The 25,348-nt window shown below is 41.5% G+C and overlaps 1 protein-coding gene across 6 annotated transcripts in view; it reads left to right on the top strand.

The window, feature by feature from the left end:
- Positions 884-25,348, top strand: part of SUCO (SUN domain containing ossification factor) — a 40,403-nt gene continuing 15,938 nt past the window's right edge. The window contains exons 1-13 of one of the 6 annotated variants that reach the window (XM_021405051.1): positions 884-1,143; positions 11,072-11,180; positions 13,394-13,495; positions 14,770-14,915; positions 17,858-17,998; positions 18,177-18,324; positions 20,264-20,384; positions 20,602-20,726; positions 21,203-21,270; positions 21,934-22,041; positions 22,528-22,633; positions 24,886-24,906; positions 25,119-25,174. In XM_021405051.1, coding sequence (XP_021260726.1) covers positions 1,079-1,143; positions 11,072-11,180; positions 13,394-13,495; positions 14,770-14,915; positions 17,858-17,998; positions 18,177-18,324; positions 20,264-20,384; positions 20,602-20,726; positions 21,203-21,270; positions 21,934-22,041; positions 22,528-22,633; positions 24,886-24,906; positions 25,119-25,174 — 1,316 coding nt within the window. In that variant the 5' untranslated portion in view covers positions 884-1,078. Of the gene's footprint in view, positions 1,144-1,895; positions 1,916-4,454; positions 4,642-10,428; positions 10,534-11,071; positions 11,181-13,393; positions 13,496-14,769; positions 14,916-17,857; positions 17,999-18,176; positions 18,325-20,263; positions 20,385-20,601; positions 20,727-21,202; positions 21,271-21,933; positions 22,042-22,527; positions 22,634-24,885; positions 24,907-25,118; positions 25,175-25,348 lie in introns of those variants that run through there. The other 5 variants (XM_021405047.1, XM_021405049.1, XM_021405050.1 and 2 more) reach the window with 5 other exon arrangements.

Genomic DNA, 25,348 nt, shown 5'->3' with positions numbered 1-25,348 from the left:
ACCATGGGCAAAGCCAGGCTCAGCTCTCTGGAAACCCCGCAGCATTTCGCTGATAAATGTCGTGTTTTTCCTCAGAATACCTAAAGGTTCTGTATCCAGGTCAGCAGACTCCTGCTGCTTTCTAGACCCATGACATAACTGTGCAGCCCCTATTTCCCCTGGATAACGCCTCAGACAGAACAATATTGCGAAAACCCATCGCTATCACACCGGTGGGTCCACCCCTACTCTTTATTTAGCGAATAAATCATTTTAATACTGTTAACATTTATCTGGCACTCTCTGTCCCAGCTCTGTGTCCCGGTCGCCACAGCCGCCTCGGGCTCACCGCCGCCCGGAACAAAATGGCCGCCAGCCCCAAGCCCCCCACGCGTCCCCCGCGGGGCAGCCCATTCCCTCCCGGAACTACAGATCCCAGCCGCCCCCGCGCACCCTGCTGGGAAATGCAGTTCTCCCCCCGCCCACCTCCGGGCGGCTTTTCTGCCGGGGGCCTCTGTAAACACAGCGCTCGCCTCGGTGGGGCGGCTCGAGGAGAAGCCTGATTAAAAAAAATAAAAAAGAAAAAGCAGAGTCAGAGCAGAACGCTGTTTCTTAACGCGTCCCTCGCCCCAGGGGTAGCGGTGCCTCCCGTTCCTCGCGGGCTTGCTGCCAGCCGTCCCATGTCGCAGCGGTATCTCGCTTTACAACGGCCCCTGCTACGCGGACACCTCAGAGAGGTCCTTGGGGGGGCGGGGGAAGAGAAGTCCGCTCTCTGATTCGCCATCGCTTTGGCAGGGAGGAGCCAATGCGAGCCAGCAACGGGCCGCAGGAGGGCGGGGCCTGCCCAGGAGCGCAGGTGATTGGTGACGGCGGGGCGCGGAGCGTGACGCGTATCCTTCCAGCTCAGCGCGTGAGGGGCTGAGGGGCAGGGGGAGGGGCCGCCGGACTGTAACGGCCGCGCTCCCGCCGCAGCGGCCGCGTCGGAGCGTTGCTAACGGCCGCGCACCTCAGCGGCCGCTTCCCGCGCTTCCCCCGCGCTCCCTTCGGCGGGGAGGATGCGCCGCCTCTCCACGGCCGCGGCAGGTAGACCGGGGAGACGATGAGGGAGCCGCCCCGCCGGCTCCTGGCCCTGGGCTCCTGCCTCTTCCTCTGCGCGCTGCTCTGGTGAGTCCCGGCCTGGCCTGAGTGCGGGGGGAGGGGGGGGAGGAGGGCTGGTACAGCCCTGCCAAGAGCAGTGTGGGGCTGCGGGGTCCGGGGGCTGCGCCGTGCGTTCCGTGCCCCTCCGCGCCCCTCCGTTGTCGGTTTCTTTCCTTTCAGAGCGAACTTTAGCCGTGTTCTGTGTGAGATAGTGGTGTTTTGTTCGCAACAATTTTCTGTGGCTGCTTTTGAGTCGTGTTATGTTGAAGTTAACAGCTCTGTTCGTTTTTCGCGCTGATTGTGTTTGACAGCGTTTTCCACCGTGTTCCATCACCCATACCTCTTCCAAGCGTCTTGTATGCTTTGTTTCTCAGCATTCTTAAAAGTGACCTTTACTGCAACACAAATATTAGGAAGGTATAGCTGTGTAAGCTCTTTAACTTTGGCCTGTTTCAGGCTCCGTGGCACAGTTGGAGCAGTGCTGGCTAGTCTCAGCAGTGTGCCCACAGCAGGTGTGAGGAGCCTGAGCGGCAGCAGCTGCTGGAGGTGGTCGTGCATGATGGATTGTGTTAACGCTTTCTGCAGATTGTTTGAATAGTCTGCTAAGGAGTAATGTTGGAGTGGTCTTGAAACTTGTGGCTGTCTCAGTGAGCCTTGCTGGGTGGCTGTGGGGAAGCCCAGACACCTGTCTGTATCGAGCTGGTTGCGAAACTGATGCTGACACTTGCATGAGTGGGTTGTCCAGCTCCAGAAGCGAGCTTGGTTTGTCGTTGCACTTCTGGTTTTAGGAGACAATGTGGTGAGTAGGAAAACAACTTGAAAGCTTAGTCTCTGAGTTTACATTTAGCAAAGCTTTAAAAGAAACAAAAAGCTTCTCCTGGCTGTGCCCATCTGACTGTGAACCTGGTGTGACGGTCTCCAGGCAGCGTTTGGGCTCTGCTGGAGAGTTACATATCTTCTCACAGAAGGTGCCTCCTTGTTTGGATTCTTGTTAGGGAAATATCTTTTTGTTTCTTACTGTTGATAATCTGTTTCTGCAGTGAGGTATGTTGTTAAAGGTGCTGTTTCATTTTAACAATGGATAGATGGGGTGACTCTGTTGTTTTTAATCTCCTGTTATAACAGAGCTTTTTTAAGAAAAAAATCAGGCATTGATTTCATATGGATAAGAGAATATCAGGTGTAGTGAGCTCTTTAAATTTAAAGATGCTTGGTTTGTAAAGACGACTTTGCATTCATCTCGGGTATGTTTAGGAGAAAAACTGCCTTGAGTTTTTTCCTTACTCTTTTAAAAGATCACTCTTTCAAGTGGTTGTGACTGATCTCAGAGGTTGCACTGCATGTCCCAAAGCAGTGAAGTTCATCTTGTGTTCAGAATGCTCGCTCTTCTTATTAAGGAGCTGCACAATTAATTCAGCTGTTGCTGAGGTTACAACTTGAGTTCTCTAGTCTGTTGCACAAACGTTAATTCATGTGAGATAGTGTAAGATTCTCTGTTTGCAGAATGACACTGCAGCTTTGCTTCCTTTCAGGAGCCACGTCAGGTGCATAGTTGGAAAGTGTCAAAGTCTTCCAGTCCTGCATTGTTGCTGAGCTACGTAACCATGAAAAGTGCGTTTAACTTAGTCCCACATAGAAAATGGTCACCTTTATTCACATGAGCTATTACACAACTCTTAAAGTAGTAAATGGAAGGCTTTGACTGCATTACAAATGTTGGCATGAGTAGCAGATGTTGACTCCTTAAACCTAGTTGTCTTGAAGTGTAACCTTGACAGGATTTAAATGCTAAGCAGGAGCGGAGCTCTTCTTACAGGTCAGACTCACGGTCAGCAGGTGATCAAAGAGGAACAAAAAATGTAGGAAAACACGAGACAAACAGAATTACTATAAGAATGCTCTTGAGGCCGCTTGGATTCATTCTTAACTTGGACTTTGATTTTATTCCTGGATAGGTGCTTGCTCCCTTTATTTGATGAGATTAAACTTTAAATAGTTTCTCCAACGGAGAAATACCCATTTGGATAAAGGTGAATGATGACAGTGATTTGACAGCTTTCCAGTCAGTTAAAAAAGGGCTGTGTGTTAGGAAATGTATAGAAACAAGAAGGTTGAGTTCAGGGACTTGTCAGCTGGTGCCTTTTCAATAAGGGCAGCATGATGCTTGTTGGGCGTGTAGGATCACCATTAGAGTTCTAAAGACTTCCTGAAGCAAACTTTCTGGGAAGCCTGAGCTGGTGTGGCTGTTGCAAGGGGTTCAGAAGAGTGGAATAGCTGCAGGGTTTTAGGTAAATATTTTCAGTGGAAGTAGGGCTTGGAATATACAGCTCTAAAAATAACACTTCTGTGCAGATTGCAGCTTGAACTATGTGACAAATGTCTCCTGTTCTGAATTTACAGGGTTTTTTTGTTCTGTTAACCTCTTTCTGTGGATGCTCACTATGGAAAAACAAAAAAAAAAACAAAAAAAACCCACTTTTAAAACTTGCAATGTTTCATAGTTTGATGCAGAGGAAGCTGAATACATGGAGGAGATATAGAAGCTCCCAGTTGGCACTCTGTGAGACCAGCCCTGACAGCTGTTTGAGCAGGATCCTGTGCAAATTGTTCTGACGTCAGCTTTTGCCTACCGTCAGCATTTGTTTACCATGTTAGCTATGCATTTAATAAAGAAATCATGCATGTGCTAATTTGTCTTTCTATGGTTCATTCTATTCCAGAAAGTGCTTTGACATCCAGATCTGCTGAGCTTTTATGAGCCCTTTAATAATTCTCAGCTTTGCAACTATGAATAAAAGGAAACTGGGTATAAAGTGCACGTATGCATCAGGATTCTTCAGTTGTAGCTGCCCGTGAGCGTGCTGCATCAGTGCAGGAAGGCTTGTAGCAAAGCGAGTGACCGGCAGCACCATGCTCTGTTGTGCTGGAAAACCTGGGTGCCCTGGCTCTAAGAGCTGTCATGAGAAGTGTGCCTGCAGTCAGAGTGGGCCGGGATGGGCACGGCGTGGCCAGGGCAAGTGCTGATACATGCCTGCGTTTCAGTATTGCTTCGAATTCCTCCCTGTAGCAGCTTAAATCTGAGGATTTAGGCAAATCTTAATGAAAGAGAGTGGTTTAGGTTTCCTGGTCTTTGGTTTGTGTTTATAGCCCTGTACGTTTTCCAGGGAGTGCTTGCTGAATGCTTCTGCAATGCAAGAAGAGCTCTAAAAGGCTGTGTTGTGCTGGCAGCCTGATAACATCACTGGTGTTTGTTTTGCCTCCTCTGTCCGGTACAGGCAGTAGCTACGTTAGTCGCACTAGAGATCACAGAAGCACAGGCTCTGCTAACAGAGCAGTTACTGGCCCTATCGCTGGCTTCTTCCTTAAACCTTCAGCTTGCTTCTGTTAATAGGGTGTTGAGTGGCAGAGCTGGAGAATGAGACAGATTGAGGATAGCATGGGTCTTGTGCTCTAGAGTGCAGTGCACCTCTTGTCGTGGAAATCCTCTTCTCAGCAGTATGAGGCTGGCAGCAGGCCCCAGTCTGGGTGAGTGCTGTTGAGGTAACTTGTCGCGGTGCTCGCAACTTTATCTGGGGATTCTCCTCTTGTGTGAATACATAAATCTCCCCCATAAGACTGGTGCTGAAGTAAGCACAACATGTATGCATTTCATGGCAGGAAGAAGGAAAGGGACTTGGATACTTCGTATAATCTAAACTCCTGTTTCAGACTGCTTATTTCAGAATGAGGAGTACATTGTTAGATACAGAGTGTCTTGTTTGGAAGTGCCTTTGCTCTGTAGGTGAAACTGGGAGAAAAGCTGCATTGGAACTGTTGGGCTCTTAAAAGTCTGGGTTGAACGTGCCTGGCTCATCCTGTTCAGATTGGAGGTGCTGTGCACAAACAGGGGCTCTGGTGTCTTAAATTAAAACAGGTCTCCATTATTTACCCTCATTGATTTTTCAAAGATTTTGAGAAATACTTTCATGCCACGTCTTCTGGAAGGTTTGTCCTAGAAACTTCAAATTAGTTTGCTTGTTATACAAGCGGCGTGCCACGTGGTGTGCACCCCTGTGAGGTGGCTATGTGATGTGCCTGGCTTCAGCACTTAGCTTCATCTTCTGATATGCCTTTCTCTAACCTGTTATTATTTCTTCACTTTACTGTTCTTGTTGTTCTCTGTATTTTCCAGAATGCTTTTTTGCTGTTGCTCCCTTTAGCTTCCACAACTGAAGGGGAGGATGTACAGCTGCTTCTGCAGTTAGCATGGGCGGGTGCTGGCAACCCTCTGCCCGAGGAGGGCAGCAGGTCTGAGCATTGAAGCTGGCATGTCTTCCAGCTGAGAACAGTTGTGCAGAGCTGTGAGCCCATCACAGTGTCTTTCAATTCTTTGGGAAAATACTGAGCTGTTAGAAACTTCTTGGCTTGGATGGATTTTGGAATGGTAATCAAGATACTGCTGAAGTCTGTTAAAAATACATTCTGAAATGCCTGGGAGTTGGGTGATAGTTTTACAATGATCTAGGGCAAATTCCTGTTGTTAAATTTATGCAAAAATTCCGCTCCTTGGCACTGTGTTGCATTTTCAATGAGTGGAATGAACATGGAGAGATGGTGCAGAGCAGCTGATGACAATTCTGAGCCTGTCATTGCAATGCTGAGCCCATGTTGACAAGAAGGGAGGGAATCTTCAAAGAGATCTAAGTTAAACGCTGCTACAGACTTTAAAAGCCTTAAGGCCTAACTGTAGTCTTCATGGTCACCATCAGATTTTAGGGTTTTATTTTCAGTATATGTTCTTCTCCCAAAACTCAAGCATGGAAATGAATAAGTACAGTTGGACAACGCAGGGTGAGGCTCTTAAGCCGTGATCTTAGTGCAGAAGTGTGTTACCAGGGATCGCTTGGAGCTGCGTGCTTTGCTCAGCACCCTTTGGGGTGGGACTCCTGCCTTGTGTCGCTCTTTTTGCCCTACGGTACGGTACCTGGGGACTCGCCAGGGAGGGAGGGAGAGCTATCAAAAGCACGTGGCCTGGCTGCAGCCTGCCTTTGCGTGCTCATGCATTGAAAAACTGGGAAAGCAATACTTTACACTGCAAAAACTGGAATTTCCTTCTTGAAGTTAAGGAATTTGGCATCGTCAGAAGTAGCTTTGTGTTGGACTCCTCTTATAAGTGAAGTAACTGTCATGTTTTGTGCAGCATTCCAGTTAGGAGGTGCTTGGGAGAGCGCATTGTTTACAAAGAGTGGCCAAGATGCTAAAAACCTGTATTAACTGCAAAAGAGCAATAATTAGTAAAGGCTTTGCAAAAAAAGCTCCACTTTCAGGTGGTTGTTTGCACGTGAATCTGGGATGTGAGAACGTTGTTAAGTTGATGGATAGAGGTGGGAAAAGAGGTGGTGTCAGTGCCTTTCTGGCTGCATCTGTGCTTGGTCTGTGTCTGTAGGTTTATCTTCAGCTTTCTTCTGCCTTAAAGAGTCATCATAACTTTTAAAATACTCTTGCTAATGCATGCTACTCTTCTGTGGGAATAAATGGCTTCAAATAAATGGAATGTCTTGTTTTTTTTTTTAATGAGCATTAAGGAATATTAGCAGCTCCTCATTGTGTTTATCAGCGTTTATTTCCAGTTCACATGGAGAAGCAGTACGGTGTGTGGGGAGACTGTGCTCAAGCAACCCATGCCTTGCCAGCTCCTTTCTTTGGGCTGGCTGAAGCAGCGTTGCCATCCTGAAAGCCCAGTCTTCTTTTTCTGACACTTCCATCCTTCTGAGAGTCCTTTTGAATGCATTTCTGTCTTGTACTCTTCTGATAAACGGATTGATCCCACTGAGTAACTGGGAGAGGGTGAAGGTTCACTCCTCCTTTCCCCGTCTCTTCGGTGGCTGAGCAGCAGCCTGCTTGCTTGCAGTCCGCGTTTGGATCTCACTTTCCTTTCTCACTGTCCTTTTTTTTTTTTTTTTTTTTTAAGCGGTGAGGCTGGCAGAGACCTGCAGAGTTTGTGGAAGACAAACCACTTCTTCCTTCCGCACCCTTTCACAACTTATCTCCCTTTTAAAATGATGAATCCAAAACTGTTATCAAGAAGGTGAGCTCTGCAGCCAGCAGATGGGCACCTCTCCCAATTCCCTGGACTGCTCTGATCCAGATCCTCCCCACGTCTCTAGCAGAGGACTGAGCTACTCCTGTAGATGTGCAGCAGGGAAGTGCTGCATGGCAGGACACCTTCGTTCTTCATTCTAGCTGCTGGGCGCTGGTGCTTCTGCACTTGTTGGTAATACAACCCTCTGAGAGGTGCAGGAAATGTCAGTGGAGGAACCGTTCCCTTTGTGTTCAAGAGAGTCCTGGTGATCAGTGCACTCGTGATAGCTCCTTGTTATTTTTTCTTTTGCTTAAAATTACTGTCTGAGATGTCAACTTTTAAACTCTGCTGAACTGCTTCACTCCCTGGTGTCCAAAAATAGGTCTCATTTGGGGAGGATTTAAGAAAACTCTTCAATCATTTAGAGGACAGATGTGTTTGAACTTAGTTTTGTGCAAATGTCGCTGTTCTTGTATGGAGTGTTTGGGTAGGAAAGCTTAGGCTGCTTTCCTCTGGGAAGATCAGGTTGTGGAAGAACTGCCCATCCCTGTCGATTTTGCAAATCACACAGGTTGCAGCTGACCAGGTTTTGGTCAGCTGCAACCTGTGCGATTCATTTTACTTAGCAGTTGTTTACCCTCAGCTTGATGCTTATGCCTGTGGGAGCGGTTATCAATGGCCGCACTGAGGTGCAGCTCCTGGAAGCCTGCGGCAGCTGCCTCCTCGTGGGGGGCTGGGAGCGAGGTGAGAACTGGACGGGCCTTCACACGGTGCCTACGCTGCCATCCCAATGCCACCTGCACCTTTGAATTTCAGTGGGCTCTCTTTCAAAGGCCTGACAGCCATCAGCAGACCTTAGCTAGTTTGTATAGCAGTAAGTGCCCCCTGCCATTCCGATAGGGGTGAGCAGACCTCTGCTTCAGTAGAGAGCCACAGTGTGTGCCTGCTCTGCAAAGAGTTGAGACCTTTTTTTCCCTCCATGTTTGGGCTTGCAGCTTTTGCACATATCAAACTGGAAAGTTCATGGCGTATTAATGAAAATAGCTTTTAAAATACATTAATGATAATACTGAAAGTCTCGTGCTTAAATTTCTTTGTTCTTTGTGAGATTTAATAGCTATGTTGAGTCATACTTAGCAAGAATGGAACTCCTGAAAGCTTCTGTATCCCTGTTAGGTCACGATGTGTTAGGTAGGTGGTGGCAATGATCACTGTGGTGTTTCTGCACTCACCTGGAGCACACCTTGTGCCTGAGACAGTGTGTCTGGTGATTGATTGATTGGTGCTGTCTGGCATTAGGGCTGCTTGCTCACACGTTGATGTTAGAACATGGCTCCTGTGAGAAAGGAGAGTCCAGATCCGTGCATACAGCTGCAGAAACTACAGTGCTTACTAAACTGAGGAGAGATTCTGTTCTCAGTGAATTTGCACTTAGCTTTTCATATTCATTTTCTTTCAAGACTTAAGGAAAGTTTGGCAGTGGTGCTGTGTCATGTGGCAAAAATTTTCTTACGGGCTCTATCGCTTACCAGTTCACGGCTAAAGAAGCCTATTGAATGAACATATTATGACAGAGAGGTGTGAGGGGATAGCATAGTACCGAGTGGTCCTGAAAGGTGCTCAGTCTACCTTCCCACAGAAGGGCTGGTCTTACGTGGCCTTGGCTTCTGTGCATCCGCATTCCTGATGCTCAGGCAGAGCTGGATGGCAGCCATCAGTCTGCCCTGACTTTTCCTCTGTTGCAGCAGGTCCCAGGTGTTCCTGTGTGTGCATGCTAATGCCTGAAGAATTCTCAGTCCCCTCCCTGGCTTAGAGGGCTCTTGGCAGACTTGAGGCATCGCATTTGAGGTGGGGATTGACTGGGAAGGATTTCGGGAAGTAAGATGTTGGACACAGCTTATTATGTCAGAACTGCTTAAATCAGTGGGCTGTCAAACTGCATTCATGTAAACGCTGCTGTCATGCCCTCATAAAGCATGTTTGGTTGTGTTTGAAGGCAGTGTGCTGGTATGTGTATGAGTGGCACTAAATGTGTGCCTGCCTTCTGTGCTAGGTGCCTGTCATGCCTGCAGATGCTCAAGTAGGTATTAGTGCAGTTGCAAAAATGTACCTTGTTTAAAATGCTGTTTCACAGGCAGCTGTAACTTTCCTTTTCTACGGTAAGGGGCTTAATGTTGCTGTGTACAGTTTCTGAAGATCCCCACCTCCCTTAGTGTAAGCAAAATAGGAAATAACATTGGTGTGTATGTGTAGCAGGGCTTGAGTGAGCTAATGCATGTTTTTCATAATTATTCATCTTTACCTTATACATTTATGAAGAAGTAGGGAGTTGTCATAGCTGGAACAGGAGTTCAATGGTGCAGAAAATAAAAGCATAAGCATTTTCTCTGAAAATAAGAGACTGCTTGTATCAACATAACTAATTTTTCCAAGTGAGAGCTAGGAAATTAGAGCAAGAAAGACCACAAAGTGTAACACTGACCTTAATACAAACAAGTAACTACGTGATGGGAATTTAAGACCCAGTTCCTGGTCCACTGCTCTGCTGGCTGCAAGGGGCCTGGCTAGGAGCGGTGGCACCTGCCTACTGCTTCCCCTGGGAAAGAAGCAGTGGCTTTACATCAGCAGCAAAAGTCTGCTTTTGTGATTGCCTGCAGCCTGAAGATGTAGTGCTCTGCACGGCTTCGTTTATGTAGGAGGAATGACACTACATCTACTTCCCAATAAAGGTGATCTCCAAGCTGTTAAGGCAGGTGGTAATTCAGATTCTAAACGCTAGGCTCACGTGTAATGTAAGCAAATGCTGACCTATTAATATTGTTTCTGTTATGACTGCCTTAAGGCTATGTTTAGCTTTCAGATCTTATGTCAGAACGTTGCTGTATGCAGTTTTCTTATGCTTGAAGATCTGCAGACTTGTGTCTCTTCTTCTTTGTTGTTTTTGTTTGTTTTTAGGGTGTGCAGTAGTTTGTGTGAGTCCGTGTGGGGTCGTACTGAGCACCTGACCATCCCTTCACCATTTCCTGGACAGTTGTTGGCTTTAATGTGGCAAGGGACTCTAGTGTTTGAGTACATCTGAAAACCACACGGAGTGCTAGATCTCTATAATATTTCCATCACATTCTCAATCTGCATGAAGACTTTTTCAGCCTTTGGATCTCCAGGTGTAGATGACTGCTGTGTGGATGTTACCTACAAAGTGAAGGGATCCCATGCTGTATGCAGCAAAAGATGCTGCTTTGATGCGGGTGTTTGTGTAGTTATTGGCTGCTTTACTACAGAAATAGATCCTTTCTCGTTTTCTACTCTGAAGTTAAGCTGTTTGAAAATACACTTCCAGAGTTACTATATTTACTGTAAGTGAAGCCAGTATCTGGTTTTCCATTTGTCTGTTTCTATTAAATTTTGCATGGGCCTTTTTTCTAGTAAGCTTGTTGTTGCTGATCATCTTAAACGTGCTTGATGCTGTTGACAGAATAGAATTTTCTCGGGTATAATTTGTATAGGGAAATCAGGTGCTCTCTTCTTAAACAATGGCCTTGGCTTTTCCGTAATAATTGCTGCTAAATCTTTCTCTACTATGTGGTTAATTATTTCTATCTTGTAGTAATTTGCGTTAGCTTCTACTTTGTGACGTGGTATCACCACAGTACGTGTTTTGCTGATACTTCTGTTTTTTGAAAGTAGTAAATATGGAGTGTGCTTGCAACTAACTTCTTCAAGTTTAGTCCTCCAATATTATTGGTAAATGAGTTTTTGTAAAGAGCACGTGGATATTTTTATTTCTTAGACAATTCTTGGGAATGACAAAAAAGGGAGATGATGCTGAGGGAGTAGTAAAATATTTATACATTTGAAATCAGGACTTTGACTTTTTTTTATGTTCTTTCACAGGCTTCCTGTTTGGCACGTCTTTTGTAAAGACAGTCTTTTATCCACAGTGCAGTATGCTTCCAGTGATGCTTGTGTCTTGGGAAACGATGGCGAAAATATCCAGGAAAAGGTATGTTAACTGGCTGCTTAGTCTGACTTGGTATTTAAGGAGGTAAAACTGATCCGTATGCTTTGATTCATGGTCATCCTGGCTGAAATGTTTAATGTACACACTTCCTCTGTGAGAGGGGATGATATCTGTCCAAGTTTTTGTTTTTCTTTTTCTTTATTGGTAGTACAGCTTGATGGTTTGTGTGTTGGAGGGAAACCCATAGTAAAGGTGTTAGTGGTGGCCCAGTGTTCTCTTATCTGCATCCTGGCTGTGAGAAGTTGGATTAGGGATGATATGTGGCTCCGAAGAGACCATGACAATTGCTAATGACTTGTTTAAGTCTAGGCTAAGTATAGTCATTGCATCTGTGTTGTGTTAGAAACCCAGTGCACAAATGACTGCTATCCTAAATAGAAGATTTAACACTAAGTCTGTCTTCATCATTTTTTCCCCACCGATTTAATGAAAATTAACAAAGCTAAAATACATTTTTGAAATTGCTAATAAATAAGATTCTGTCCCTTTCTTACTTGTGTTACTTGGCACTATTGAGGGTGATGTGTTCTACCGTGAAACTTGTCATGAGTTTCTGCATATTTCAGTTTCATAGTGAGCTTGCAAGCAATTGCGTCCTATCAAAGTCATGGTAACTCAGTTTCTTTATTTACATGGATAAATAGTGTGTCCTGTGCTAAGCACAGATAATGTTGATGTTAATGGGCGTCCTGTTTCCTCTCTCAGTTGGTAGTAGTGCCAGTCATGGTCTTCATTCCAAGAAAACTTCTACATGCCACATGTAAAAATATTAAAAACAAACAAAATATATTGAGAGTTCTAGGTGACTCAAGGAGAGAGCTGTCTGGCTAGGAAAAGTTATTTTTAATGTGGTCTGTTTCTTAAGCATTTCAACATCTAGGGCAGCAGTATTTTATTTGTTTTGTCAACTTGTACATCCAAACAGCATTCAGTCCTATTCTTAAAGCTGCCTGAATTTGGCAGGCAAGCTGTGGTTTTAAAGCCATAAGAACGTGTAATGTGTGGGTTGGTTTTTTGTTTGTTTTAAGAAAAAAGATGTCCTACTCCAGTTCAATGGCTGATGTAATAAACCTGGAAAGATGAAATGAGCTTTGAGACTGGGAAACTACTCGTGTATATTTTCCTGTTCTTTTTGCAGCGTTCTTCCTTCATTCCATTAACATCTCTGCATTATTAAGTAGGTTTCTCTGCATAAAAGCAGAGAAAAGCTCATACATCATACTGTACTTATTTTTACTCATTAAACAAATGTATTTTGGGTATATGAGAAGTCTTATGCATGTGTCTGTTACTCCTAACTAAGCTGCTGGAGATGTCCTGCAAAAGTAAGAGCAGTCTTGCAGTTCTTGTTCAGTTTTCCTTAGATCAGTTGCCTTCCTTGAGGCACTGATGCTGTTGAATCTTGTGCCTGTTCTGAGTCTGAACACCCCACGCTTTCAGTATTTGACAGGAGGATTTTTGATTGCCTTGGTAAAACTAGGGGCGTGTACTTTCTTCCAGATTTATTCATGTATTTTATGTGTTGCTGCAGAAAGGATAATCTCAGAAATGATTTGTACGTGTTACAGTCATTCTCCTTTAAAATGAGAGACTCTCTTTCAGAGAGTCAGTAAACTCATTAGTTCTACAATCTGAGGTTTGTGAAACTTTTTTTCTCAACTGCATATTTATTTTTGCTCACTGAATTCCTTGTACTTCTTTATGCAACTAAAGATTTATAGTCAGAAGTTGTTTTGAAAGGTTACATCAGACTTAATCTAGCTTTGCTGATAAGAATGCTTTAACATAAATGTGACAGGTGTTATTTTATTGTCTGTTTTAATGGTTATCTGTTGCAAGTCCTTGTAGGATTGCATTTCCTCTCTGCTTCGGGTAGCACAGGGAGAGGGAGGATTTGTCAACCTTGGAAACTGGCAGAACAGCTGATTTGCCTTAGCACACAAACTGAATGGTCTTAAACTTGCCTCTGACAATTGAACTGAATTGTTTTAACATGCTGCAGCCTTTGTACTGATAAGCATTTAAACATGCATGGGCAGTGGCTTTGAAGATTCATGTAGCTTAACTTCTTGATAGTGTTCTTGGTAGTTAGAAAGGTAATGTTATTTGGTTGCTACCGAGGCTAGCTCCTCTTACTATAATAAAAGGCTTTTGTTACTGCGTATTTACTGTTGGTTTACCTTTTAATATACTAGGGGAAGGAGGCTGGTCCCAGACTGGAGCCGGAGCACACAGATTCAAGTACACAGACTTACTCCACAGAAGAGCTACTTGATGACTTCATAAAATCTGAGCAGGCAAGTCTATTATTTCATTTACTATCTCCATACACTCAAGTGCTTCTTGTATTTTAGTCTTTCCTTTGGGCTGTCTAAGATCCTTGGAAAACATCTCACTTCTCACTTGCTTGTAAGGTTGCTGCCAGATTGATGTTTCTGTTGTAGGAGAAGAACTTGTGAATCAACAGGTCTTGCATTTCCCATGTGCATAAATAGTAGTAATTTAGTAGTTTAGTCCTGACTAAATCTTTCCAAGGTAAATTAAAACTTGATGTTATAGGTATGAATGTCTCAAAATACATATTTAGAAAAAAAAAAATCCTTCTCACGGAAGTTTTATATAGGTCAGACTTGGTGATTGTAGCAGTTGTTCTTAGCTTTGATCTTCCAGTGCTTTTATCAGTTTTATTTCCTTTGTTTAAAACCCAGGCACTTTCCAAGGGGTTGTTTCAATTGTATACACAACTGATAACATGTAACTAACACCTGAGCACTGACTTATCCTTGGGAAGCCTGCCCTTACAGGTGTTTTATTGGATATATATTTTTGTTCTGTAGGTTACAAGATAATGTCAGTAGAACTTACTTCTGAACAGGCACTGTGTGGTTTAAATGTGTAATTCAGTTGTATAAACCTTCTCCAGAAGGCTCGTCATGTCTAGTTACTGATTTAGAGCAATCCTGGTATTGACAGGAGGCTCTTGTTTAAAGAGGCTGTGTACTTTTCCAGATTCAGAAGTATGTATCTCAGTTGTCTAACTAGTGCAAGTGCTTATTAAAACTGAAGAACCAGTGTAAGTACAACTCACGATTTCTAGTCTCTCAAGTGATAAACAATTCACTTTTCATCAGTTACAACATAGAATAGTATAAATGTGTTTCTGACCTCCAATAGTGTATGTAAAACTGAAAGCCTTCCCACAATTCAGCTGAGGATGAAAACAGTTTATATAAATTGTACTGTATTGAAGCATACAAATAGAACTGCTTGCTTCATTTGCTGAAATAGTCAGGCTTTTTTCATGTTGCACATGCTTTTCCGATTAATATTTTTATGCTATTCTTGTAGACTATGAAAGAATGTTTTAACTGCCCTGAAGTAGCACAGAGTGCCAGCTAGGTTTGGGAAAAAAGAACTTGTTTCTGAACTGTCTTGCTGTCTGATTTTCAGGTTCATTGTTGACAGAAACGTTAATTACTGAACTGTTAAATTTTCATACTGGATGTTCTTGTATGAATGCTTTCTCTATGCAAGTTTTGAAAAACTTAGTTCATCTGCAATGCTTTCACAGGCTGCTGAAATGAGTGAAACGAGCCAGCTTGAAGCTCAGAATCCACCTTCAGCAGATGTAAATGAAGCTTCGTCTAGCATAGTTGCAAGCACTGAAAATAATTCCAGTTCACCTACCTCAGAGATATCTACAGTCTCACAGCCCGAGTAAGCTTTTCTGTGTTATTGGTTTAGTTTTGGATGGAATACTACTTTTTCTGAGGCTGTTTAAAGGGGTTCCTGTTCAGGTTTAGTTGGGATAAGGAACCGTTCTTCCCTAGGCTGTTGCATGCTGTTCTTTTGCAGTGCCTTCGTTTATGGTGTCATGCTAATGGAATATGCCATCACTTACTTGGTCCATAGAATAAGAGTTGCATATTTGCTGAAGTGTAATACTATTACCATTATCAGTTCTGAGCTACTGCTTTCAGAGAAGAAAATATAACGTCTCATACTACAGAGTCTGTATTATAAAAGCCTCCAGGCCTTCACCACTAGGATTTGTGCTCCTCTCAGATTCTCAAGTGTCCCAGCTGCTTGAGTGATGGCCTCTGCTTTCAGTTAAGGATCATCTTTGGAGGATTTTGCTCTAAGACTTGCAATAGAACAGTCTTAAATAAGTTCAGATATAAAAAGACTTCCAATAAAATAAGAAATTTTAGTTTAAAGACAACCGAAGTTGTTCGTACTGGTACTTAGTAGTGTAGTGCAGAGCTGCCTCTGCTGCGGACAGTTCCTTTAAGAGTTCATTTCCCTGCTTTTGTTTCCCTCCTTTTGTGGCATGCTGTGCAATCAAATGTGGATGGTAGTTTAGAAATCCACATGTATGTACTTCTAGGTGCTTTCACAAAATTCTCCTGGTCTTTTAAACATGTGCTAAAGGGAATATATTCTTCTGTTTATCTGCTTACGAACATCTCGTATTTTAACAGATAAAAATTATCCCACTGAAAATGAAGTAGAATTCTCTTGTTCTCTTTTTTGTGTTAAGGTTTTGCTGGCTTACTAATTTGGTCTTTTTACCATAGAAAGGTCTGACAATCTTGTCTGCTGACTGTTCTTAATTAGCCTGCTGGTGCTGATGCTGACTTGTGGTCCTTTGTGGAAGTCTTTCATTGCAAGTCTTGGAAAATCAAGCTCCCAGAACTTACAGTTTCTGTAAACCAAAACTGGAATGTAATTCCTGTGTTTCTTTTTATAGCTTTTGTTGACGGCTGTACTGACTTGCTGGTATAACTAGATGCAGGCCATGTGCTTGTCAGGTCCTGGAAAGAGGTTCAGGATCTAACTGATTACCAAACATTAGCTTGGTATCTTGTAATGGTTGAAATTAAATTTGCGGAGTACTAGAGTGGTAAACTGTGAAGACTCAAATTAGCAAGCAAATTAGTACTGAAACTTGTTTTGAGGCACCTGATTTATTAGTTCATGCTGGGGAGTAGCTCTCTGATTCTAGTACCATTAACAGGAAGAAGGAGTAGGATGAATGTCGGGTACAGAGGTATTTATAGGTGGGTTTGTTTTGTTTTTTTCAGATTTCAGTTTGGCTTTAAATAGTAATAGGTAGTCTCTTTCCATGCAGGCTAACTCAGTATCAAAATAGACATCAGTTGTCCTGTTTCAGGTGCTGGTTACTATCAGTGTCACAAAACATGGCTCCCTTAGATGTTCCTTGTCTGATACTGCAACAAGACTTTTAGGTGCAGAATAATTCAGCTGATTTTATTCCAAACTACTTAATGATGTATCCTTTTTTAGGACAGCGTGGTGACTGTAGCTTATCTATGCATACCTGATTTGGGGAAAACTAATTCAAAAATAATCTGAGCTCCTCTTGTGGCTGTAAGGGACCACAACTGCAGTGCATAGTGAGCTTGGTAATGCACTTCAAAAATGATGGTGAGGCTGCTAACAATTGAAAGTGCCTGAAGCAGAGGGGATGCTGCAGCTTCTAGCTCATGCTATTTGCCTCCTGCCAAAATTACTTCAGGCTGGTCAAGTACACCCTAATATTTATATATTTTAAGTTCACACTTGTTCTATATTTTGTTCAAGTGATACTGTTGTCTTTCCACAAAGATCAAGAATATCTGGAGCTTTTTAATGTCGAGTACAATGGTTAGTTACTAGTGTTAGGTGTGGAGCTAATCTGCATATCTCGAATGTCTGCAAAACCAGAAAGATCTCCTTTCAAGTTGCTGACATTTGTTTGTGTTTTTGCAATTCTCTGTGCTTTGGTTGAAATGCAGGAGGCAGAATAAAGGCTTTTGGTTAGATCTGGTTTATAACCTCCTAGATCAATGTCAAACTCATTCCTGCACCAGAGAAAGAAGTGAATTCACAGAAGTTGTCAACTGAAAGTTACCGTTTGTCCATCTTCCCCTTCCTACCCACCCCATCATTGCTAAAGAGCATGCAGGGAGGCTTTCTTTTCATTTTTGCCTTAATACTTGTCTTCCTGGGAAAGAAGAATTCAAGTAATGGACAGATTATTGAGTTCAGACTGTTCATACACTTTACAGAATTACCTCATTTTTATTGCACTGGTGAGGAAGGAGAAGAAAGCCAGTGAGGAAAAAAAGCCTTGCTGACTGTCTGTGCTACATACTATTGTGCCACACCGTTCCTTGCATAGGCTTGTCCATAGCTGCCTACTGACACAGTAATCTTAGGAGGTATTAGTGATGGGACTCAGTTTCGTATTTAAGATTCTTTTTCCTGAAAGGGGAGGAAGATTGCTGGCAGCCAGGTAGTCATGAAGCCCTTAGTTTGTAGTGATGATGGGGAAAATTATCTGTTGCGACATTCATAATATGTTAAATGAAAATTCTGGGAAAGGAGAAGCTAGCTTCTAGTTCTTTTGCTGGGAGTGATGGGTGGAGAAATTCTTTCTTACACAGCTGAGAATGCTGTCCCACAAATGTGCTTCATTCCCGTTCTGTTTTCTTAATTATTTTCTCAGACTGTTGGTTTTCTATTTTTCTTTTTTTTGTTGTTTTTTCTTTTTTTTTTTTTTTTAACTTTGGAATATCTTTAGTTTGTGTAGTTCATTAGCAGGATTACTTGTATTATCCAGAAGGGTAAAAAGCATGTTATTTTTTTCCCTTCAGTGCAATAGAAAATACCCGTGCTGATATCCCTGTAGTCAGCTCTATTGAAGCTGAGCAGTCAGAACCTGACTGTGATATTGGTGGGACACTTGAGGCTGACCCTCAGAGTGAGCCTTCCTCTTTTGTCAGTCCGCAAGAGAGGTGAGTATTGAAGTAGGTTGTGAGTCTGAATAATTTAACGGTAACTGTTTCTTCTGTCCTGGCCTTGCAACAGAGATTTGCATGCGCTTGCTTATCTCCATTTGTGTGTGTGTGTTTAATATTGGATATGACTCGAAGTGTGATCATTTTATACGTCCTAATGCTCTCAAAACTTTAGCCTTGCAGGCCAGCATATAGAGAACATATCATCTTCACATGGCAAGGGAAAGAAGACAAAATCTGAGTTTGAGTCAAAAGTTGAAGCAGCTGAAAAGGGGGCAGATCAAAAATCTGCTCTGAATGCCTCTGAGAACTTAAAAAGGGAGGTAAGCAGTACTGATACCGTCCGCTCAGCGCGCACACACACAGGAGCATGATGACCTCTGTTCAGTTATCTGTTAAAGATGAATGAGCTCCGTCACTTTGATTGCCACTGTATAAATTCACAGCTCATACATCGTGAGCGCTGTGTGCAGATCTAGTGTTGCTCTCTCAATAAAGGTAAAATAAAATGGAAGAACAAGGCGGTGAGGTTGATGGTTTGTCACAGCTTTGGTTTTTCTCAGCTGAGTCTTGTCATATACAAGATTGCGGAATTGAAATCAAGTAAAACTGTCTGGAGCAGAATCCAAAGGAACTGTTCTTCCTGCAATGGGTTGTTAAGTTGGGACTTTCTGCAGGATGCTGACTTCCTTTACGTATGTTAAAGGAGAAAAAAGAAAAGGGGGATGAATGGTGGTTCAGACCACATAAGCCTGTAGAAGTCAGCACTAACTCTTGATTGCGGACTGAGTCACGAAGTTCCTGAGTAGCAAGCAGATGGCTAGAGGAAAAGATGGCACTTAAAGAAAATATAGGACATTTTATGTGTTTTTATTATTTCCTAAGTATCTTATTTAGCACCTGTTAGAATTGGGTTACTTATCTAGACAGAACTTTGTGTGAACTGTGTGACTGCTTTTATGTTCTTACTGCAAGGTGCTTCCTAAAACTTGCTGGTTTTATGTAGGTAATGTCCATAGCCACAGTAATGCTATATTTTCCTATTTTAGGGTCACATTTAGATTGTCATTGCTCACTTGAATATTCTTTTTTAATGTGTAGTCTGTCTGAGAATTTTTTCCCAAAGGTATTGAACAGGGTACAGTGTGCCTTAAAGTAATTACATGCAGTCAGCAAGAGTCTTCTAGAAAACTTACTGCCAAAAAAATAATGAACTTTTTCAAAAGTTTACACTAATGTAATATTTCAATGGCTGTGATGTAAATAATTGCCTCTTTGGCCTGATGGCATAGTTGTGCAAAAGCATTATTTATTCAGTTGTTTTTTTTTTTGTCTGACTGCTAATTTCCATATAGTGCAAGGAAGATCACGTATTTCTGAAATGAAGATGGCAGAGTTTTGGTCCTCTCATTTTAAATTATGTGTAACATATATCTGGGTATGCCACATCTAAAGTTCTGTTGCAATGTGAGTCGTGAAGAATTCCGTCATGTTACTTTTTATCTAAGTAGGCATTTTTCCTCTTTTTTTGAGGGGTTTCAGCTGTAGAACTTTCAGACATAGTTCTTGCTTTAAGTGCAGAGAAAATGTCAACCTTCAGAGCTGTCCTTCTGAAAACTGTAAAATACTGGCTACAGAAGAACAAATCTTCAGTGCCTGAAATGTCTAGCAAAAGGTCCTGGCACATATGATGATGTGCTAGGAGTGTGCCTGTACAAAGGGGAAGTGGAGGCTTCAAATGATTGGTATGGCCTATGATTAACTTAAAAGGGTCACTACTTCGGCAAGTCCAAAACAATGTGTTTTTTTAGTATTAAATAACATGTTTTCAGATAACACCTAATTCTTCTGTTAATTTTTTGTGGTATTCAGAAACTCCATAGTATCTCTGGTATTCTGTCATGATCAGCATTTCTGTTTGAAGTTTTCTATTACAGAGAAACATTTTTTTTCCTTAGGGGAGAAAGGCAAAAATCTTGAAGACATAGCAGATGTTTTATTAGACAGAATGCTTACGTTGTACTTGAAATGTGTTAGTTCAGCCTCAAAAATTATCACCATCTCAGTGCCAGTCTGTAATTCCAGGAGGAAACAGTCCCATGTTTATTTGGCTTGTGAGCATACCTTGGCACTGAGTTTTCAACATGAGTTCAGATGTTGAATTTGCTTTTGACTTGATGTACAATATGAAGTTTGCTTTTGTTTCAGCATTTGCATTGAAAAATATTCACAGTCTGTGGCAACTTTTTTTCCCTCTTCCAGAAAGACTATAAGAAAACAGGGGAAATTGACCCTACGTCTGTCATAACTCCAAAGGACCCTGGAGACATTCCAACATTTGATGAATGGAAGAAGAAAGTCATGGAGGTAGAGAAAGAAAAGAGTGAGTTCTGGATTTGTTTTCTTTAAATAGAGACCACTTTAATCTTAAATTTGAATAGTGAAACTGTCTGAATTCAGAATGCACCCAAGAAGTTCTCTTTCCTACTAAAATGACACGAGCGGTAGCGTTTATCATGTAAAAGCCGTAAGCAGCACTTTCCTGAAAGGGAAAACAGTTATTGTGTGAGCATTATAGTACTGACATTTCTTGTTCCTAGGTCAATCAATGCACCCTTCTGCTGCTGGTGGACAGCATTCCACAAAAAAGGTCCAGAAAAATAGAAATAACTACGCTTCTGTGGAGTGCGGTGCCAAAATTCTGGCAGCTAACCCAGAAGCAAAGGTAAGCATTCACCAGTTATTAGTGTGCATTACTTCAGTTTGCTTGCTCTCATGCAAGTAGTAATGCCAAATACAATTATATAAAACTGAACACTGATTTCTGAAGTAGTTTTGTATTTTTTGAGTTTATGTTCTATTCTTATAAGCCCAAAGATCACAATAAAGTATGATCTGTATGTCTTAAACAAAACAGATTACTACAGAGAAAAGTTTCTTTGATGGAAATATTTGGAGAGGGAGCAGAGTACTCAGAATAGAAATTAAATGAGGTTGTATTAGCTCACCATAGTAAATAAGCTGTGATTGCCCAAAATTAGTGCAGTATGCTGTCTCCTATATTTTATCACGCTTTGAATGTTATGAAACCCAGTATTAGTTCATAGAAGTAATATTAAATTCACTTCTGGGAAGAGAGGGGAAAACCCTTGGTGTTATCATTGTCTACCTAAAATACTAAGTGTCCTCTTCTTCATACAGAGCACTTCAGCTATTCTGATGGAAAACATGGACCTTTATATGTTAAATCCATGCAGTACTAAAATCTGGTAGGTTGCTTAGGTTTGCTTGTATGTAAAGATTAATTCTAGTTTCCCATCATGATGAGAGCATGCGTATACTGTGGAACTGACTGGATCCTTGGTGTGTCTCTGCCTTTGAAGTGTGTGTAAGGAGCTTTAAGGGATTTAGCAGAGGATACTTAATTGTGTTCCCCATAGGATTGTCTTTGCTATTGAGTAGTATGATTAAGGGGATAACTTTATTCACTTCAGCATATGTAGTTTTGATGTAATCAGCATCTTTCAGAAGAGCTGTGTTCAAGTCAAGCTCTTGGTTTCTTTCCCCAGCTTTCCAATACTTGTAGGGCTTATTGAAATTTACTGTATATAAATAACTAGTTTGTCAGGTGTGACGTTAATAATGGTTTCTATTGTTGGCTTTTAGTTCTGTGATGTATTGTCTTTGAGCACAAAATGGATGAAGCTCTTCTAGCTGCAGGTGCTGTCTGGAGTTACTAAGTTAGATACACCTGTCAGTTTCACTTGAGTGTCACTGGTGATTGTTGAAGGGAGCAAGAAGTGACGCCTCTTTATTCTGCAGTGTTTCTGTAGTGTTCTTTTATAGCTAGTGAAGGATCCAGCAACAAAGGACCAAGGGGTGCAATTGGACGGGTGAAGTGCTTTTATTAATGTTTCGTTTTTGCCTTCAAGGTTTGTTATTGAGCTTTGTGAACCAGTCCAGGTGAAACAGCTTGACATTGCAAATCATGAGTTATTCTCTTCCACTCCTAAAGACTTTCTGGTGTCCATTAGTGACAGGTATGTTATCAAAACCAGCTCTGCTGAATGAAGAATTTAAATAATTATTGAATTGATGGCTTCTTGTTTATGTGTTTATGCAAATTGAAATGTGTTGTGAAATGACTTGGTTTTCATTTTGCGTATACAATCATTTACTAGCTTCCCTTTCCCCCCTGCTTCCTATGTTTTTATTTTTTAACCTTGCTTCTGTCCCAGGAATTTTACTGGCTGAATTTCAATAGTTGGATCAAATATAGGGTTTCATCCTTAAATGGTTTAAACACTGAACGAAGCATGTGAAGAGGTAATGCTGACTTTTCTGTGGAGACTGGCATGTTATCTTGCAATACTTCTCTGCATTAAAAAGCATAACACGGCTCTCATGCAACTTTAAAAAATACTTTATTTCTTGTGCAAAAAAAATGTTTTGGAAAGCTTAAGTCTGTAAACAGTGTGTTTTGGAGTTTTGTGTTTCTTTATCTGACTATATTGTTTTTTTTCCAGGTATCCAACAAACAAGTGGATTAAACTGGGTACTTTCCATGCCAGAGATGAGAGGAATGTCCAAAGCTTTCCTCTGGATGAACAGATGTATGCCAAATATGTTAAGGTAACTTAATGCTGCCAAAGCATTGATGCTTCTCAGGAAATAAGTGTTGATCTTATCTTTTGTAACAGCATCCAGAGGCATGTGTTATCAAAGCACATTTTACCATAAACTGTGTTAGTGTCCCTAGTGGCCACATACTGAACCCTTGTCACACAGTCACTGGTGTGTTGTCTTCCTCAAATAGTAACTGAGAATGCATTGGAAAGTACCTGTTACCTTGTGTCTAAGAACTTTTAACTGCTATATGAATTAAGAAAAATGCAGACAATATTCTGTTCCACTTGACCTAACGAGACATACTCTAAATATATGATTCTGAGTATCAACGTATTTTGTCTTTTGGCTGTACCTACCTGTGTGTCTATATATGTGTGTATGCTCCCTGAAGCACAGATCAGAACTTGTGTATTTCCTGATACTTTTGTGTTGTGTTTTGCTATACAGTTTTAAGGAATCTGAAAGAATAAACATTTAAATTCTGGTTCTCATCAATAGACAGAAAGTGTAGCTTTGCAGTTAGTTGTAACTACTTCTCACGCAAATTATTTAGGCTTGCTCCTACTGGAGCTAAGTAAATCATAAATTTAGAAGATTTTCTTCACATTACTGTAGCACAAGTTTGGGGGGAAAATGTTGACATTGTGCTGGCTTGTTTTTATCTGACTTTGTATGTGAATTCAGAGGTAAAATTTCATTCCAAATGCTGCTTCACTTAAAATGCCTTCATTGTATAAAGCTATCATACTTAACAAGTACCTGACTGCATCATGTTAAAGTAAGCACCGGTGCAGCATACAACTGACTCTTAAAGCTGAGGTTGTAGTTTAGTAAAATAATAGGACCCGTTCCCTTCCTGTGTTACTGGGGCAGTTAGCAGAACTGAAACAGAAAGCAGCTGCTTTCCTGTGGTAGCTGCTGAAGTTAGATTTGTCCTATTCTTAAATGCAAGACAGAAATCTCTCCGTGATCTCTGCCCTATCAAAATAACTTGCAGCAAGCTATTTTTATTCAGAGGATTCAACCAGAATGAAACTCTGAGTAATGCGGTACTTGAGTAGGGTTAAAAGCTTTAGTGAGAATGCTGGGATGAAGTGGAGCTATAATTCACATGGAATACAAACTGTTTAGGCCCTTTCTACTGAGAGCCTAAAATCCACCCTGTAATGGTGATGCTTGGAAAAAAATAAAAATCGAATTGTGCTACTGAATTAAGATTTGTGCTCTATTCAAGAGATAGCTGGGAATGATAGTTATCTGTTGGACCTCTGTATGCAGAAATTCTGCATGAGTCAGATAAAGATTTCATTTATTTTTAATTCTGCTTTCAGGCTGAATTAATGCCTCAAGGAAGCTAGGATCTTGCTTGTCACTGAAGTTCCAGAGTTAACACAGGATGCTTCAGCACTTAATCCCCTGGAGGATACAGTGTTTTGCCTTGAATAATATAGCATGGCAAAACTTAGAAAGGACTGTTATTGTGATGTTTGTATTTCATAGCACAATGTAGAAGTGAGTTTTAAGTGTGCTTAATCTACAAGAGAAGAGTCCAAAAATTTTCAGGAAGTGTGTTTTTTTTTTAATTGGCTTAATAAAAGTATCAGAATTGGTTTGGTTTTTTTTTTGTAGGAGTGCTTTTATGGAACTATCTTGATATCACATGTAAATTAGTGCAGTTCTTCATTGGGAGCATCTATATAGTGTTTTAATGACTGCACTGTACACTTCTAAATTGAATTGAGACTAAATATCAGTGTGTAGCCAAGTTGTCCTTAGAAATACACTGACTGAAGCTTTGAAATACATCATAAGGTGCTCTGTGCATCATCTTCTAGTAGTTTCCATAAATTGGAGCACGCTGTGTTGAACTTGAAGCAGTAGCAGAATGCAGAATGCATGCTATGATGTTTTTTCTTTCTAGTCACTTTCTGTAATCTGTGCTCTTTAAGGGGGAAAAACTACATAGTGAACTTAACTCACTGCGCTGCTCTGTCTGGCATCAGAAAAATTGAATAACTTGACTGATTTCATTAATAAAACGTTTGTGTTGCATGTTACCTCCTGTCTTCAAGGTGTGAAGACTAAATCTTGCTACCTAAGGCAGATAAATTAGTATTGCAACTTTGTCCTTCATTACTTGTCTTAGGCATTATCGTACTGAGTTAAAAACAGTAAAGCTCTGTAGTTGCCTGTGGCATGTGTTCAGCCTTTGTACTGACATCTTTTTTTTTTTCTTTTCCTTTCTCTTGCTTCAGATGTTCATCAAGTACATAAAGGTTAGCAACCTCTTCTTTTGGAATGCTGAATGCGTAGGGCTTGAGGTGTTCTCTGCTGCGGCTCAGCCCATTAATGCATGGCAAGAATAAAGCTTTCAGCCTTCTCTGTTCTGGGCAATCTACAAACCCCCTGTAAACAAAACTGTCTTAAATGGACTCTCTTAACTCCATGGGTCTTTGGTCTGTTATTTGAAGTACCTTTCATTCTTTAGGTGGAGCTGATATCACACTTTGGATCAGAGCATTTTTGTCCCTTAAGTCTTATAAGGTAATATCTTAAGTGTTTTGCTTTATATTTCTACCTCTTTGCAGTGAAGATTAACGTGCTCTAATAAAGCTGAGAAACAAATTCTAGTTTTTTGTATACTTTAGTTAGCAATATAAATATAAAATACTGCAAATTAAATTAATTGCCTAAGTTGACCTGCTGCATAATGTGCTG

The sequence above is a fragment of the Numida meleagris genome, chromosome 7, assembly GCF_002078875.1.
Source record: "Numida meleagris isolate 19003 breed g44 Domestic line chromosome 7, NumMel1.0, whole genome shotgun sequence".
NCBI lineage: Eukaryota > Metazoa > Chordata > Aves > Galliformes > Numididae > Numida > Numida meleagris.
This window is presented reverse-complemented; position numbering and strand designations above follow the sequence as displayed.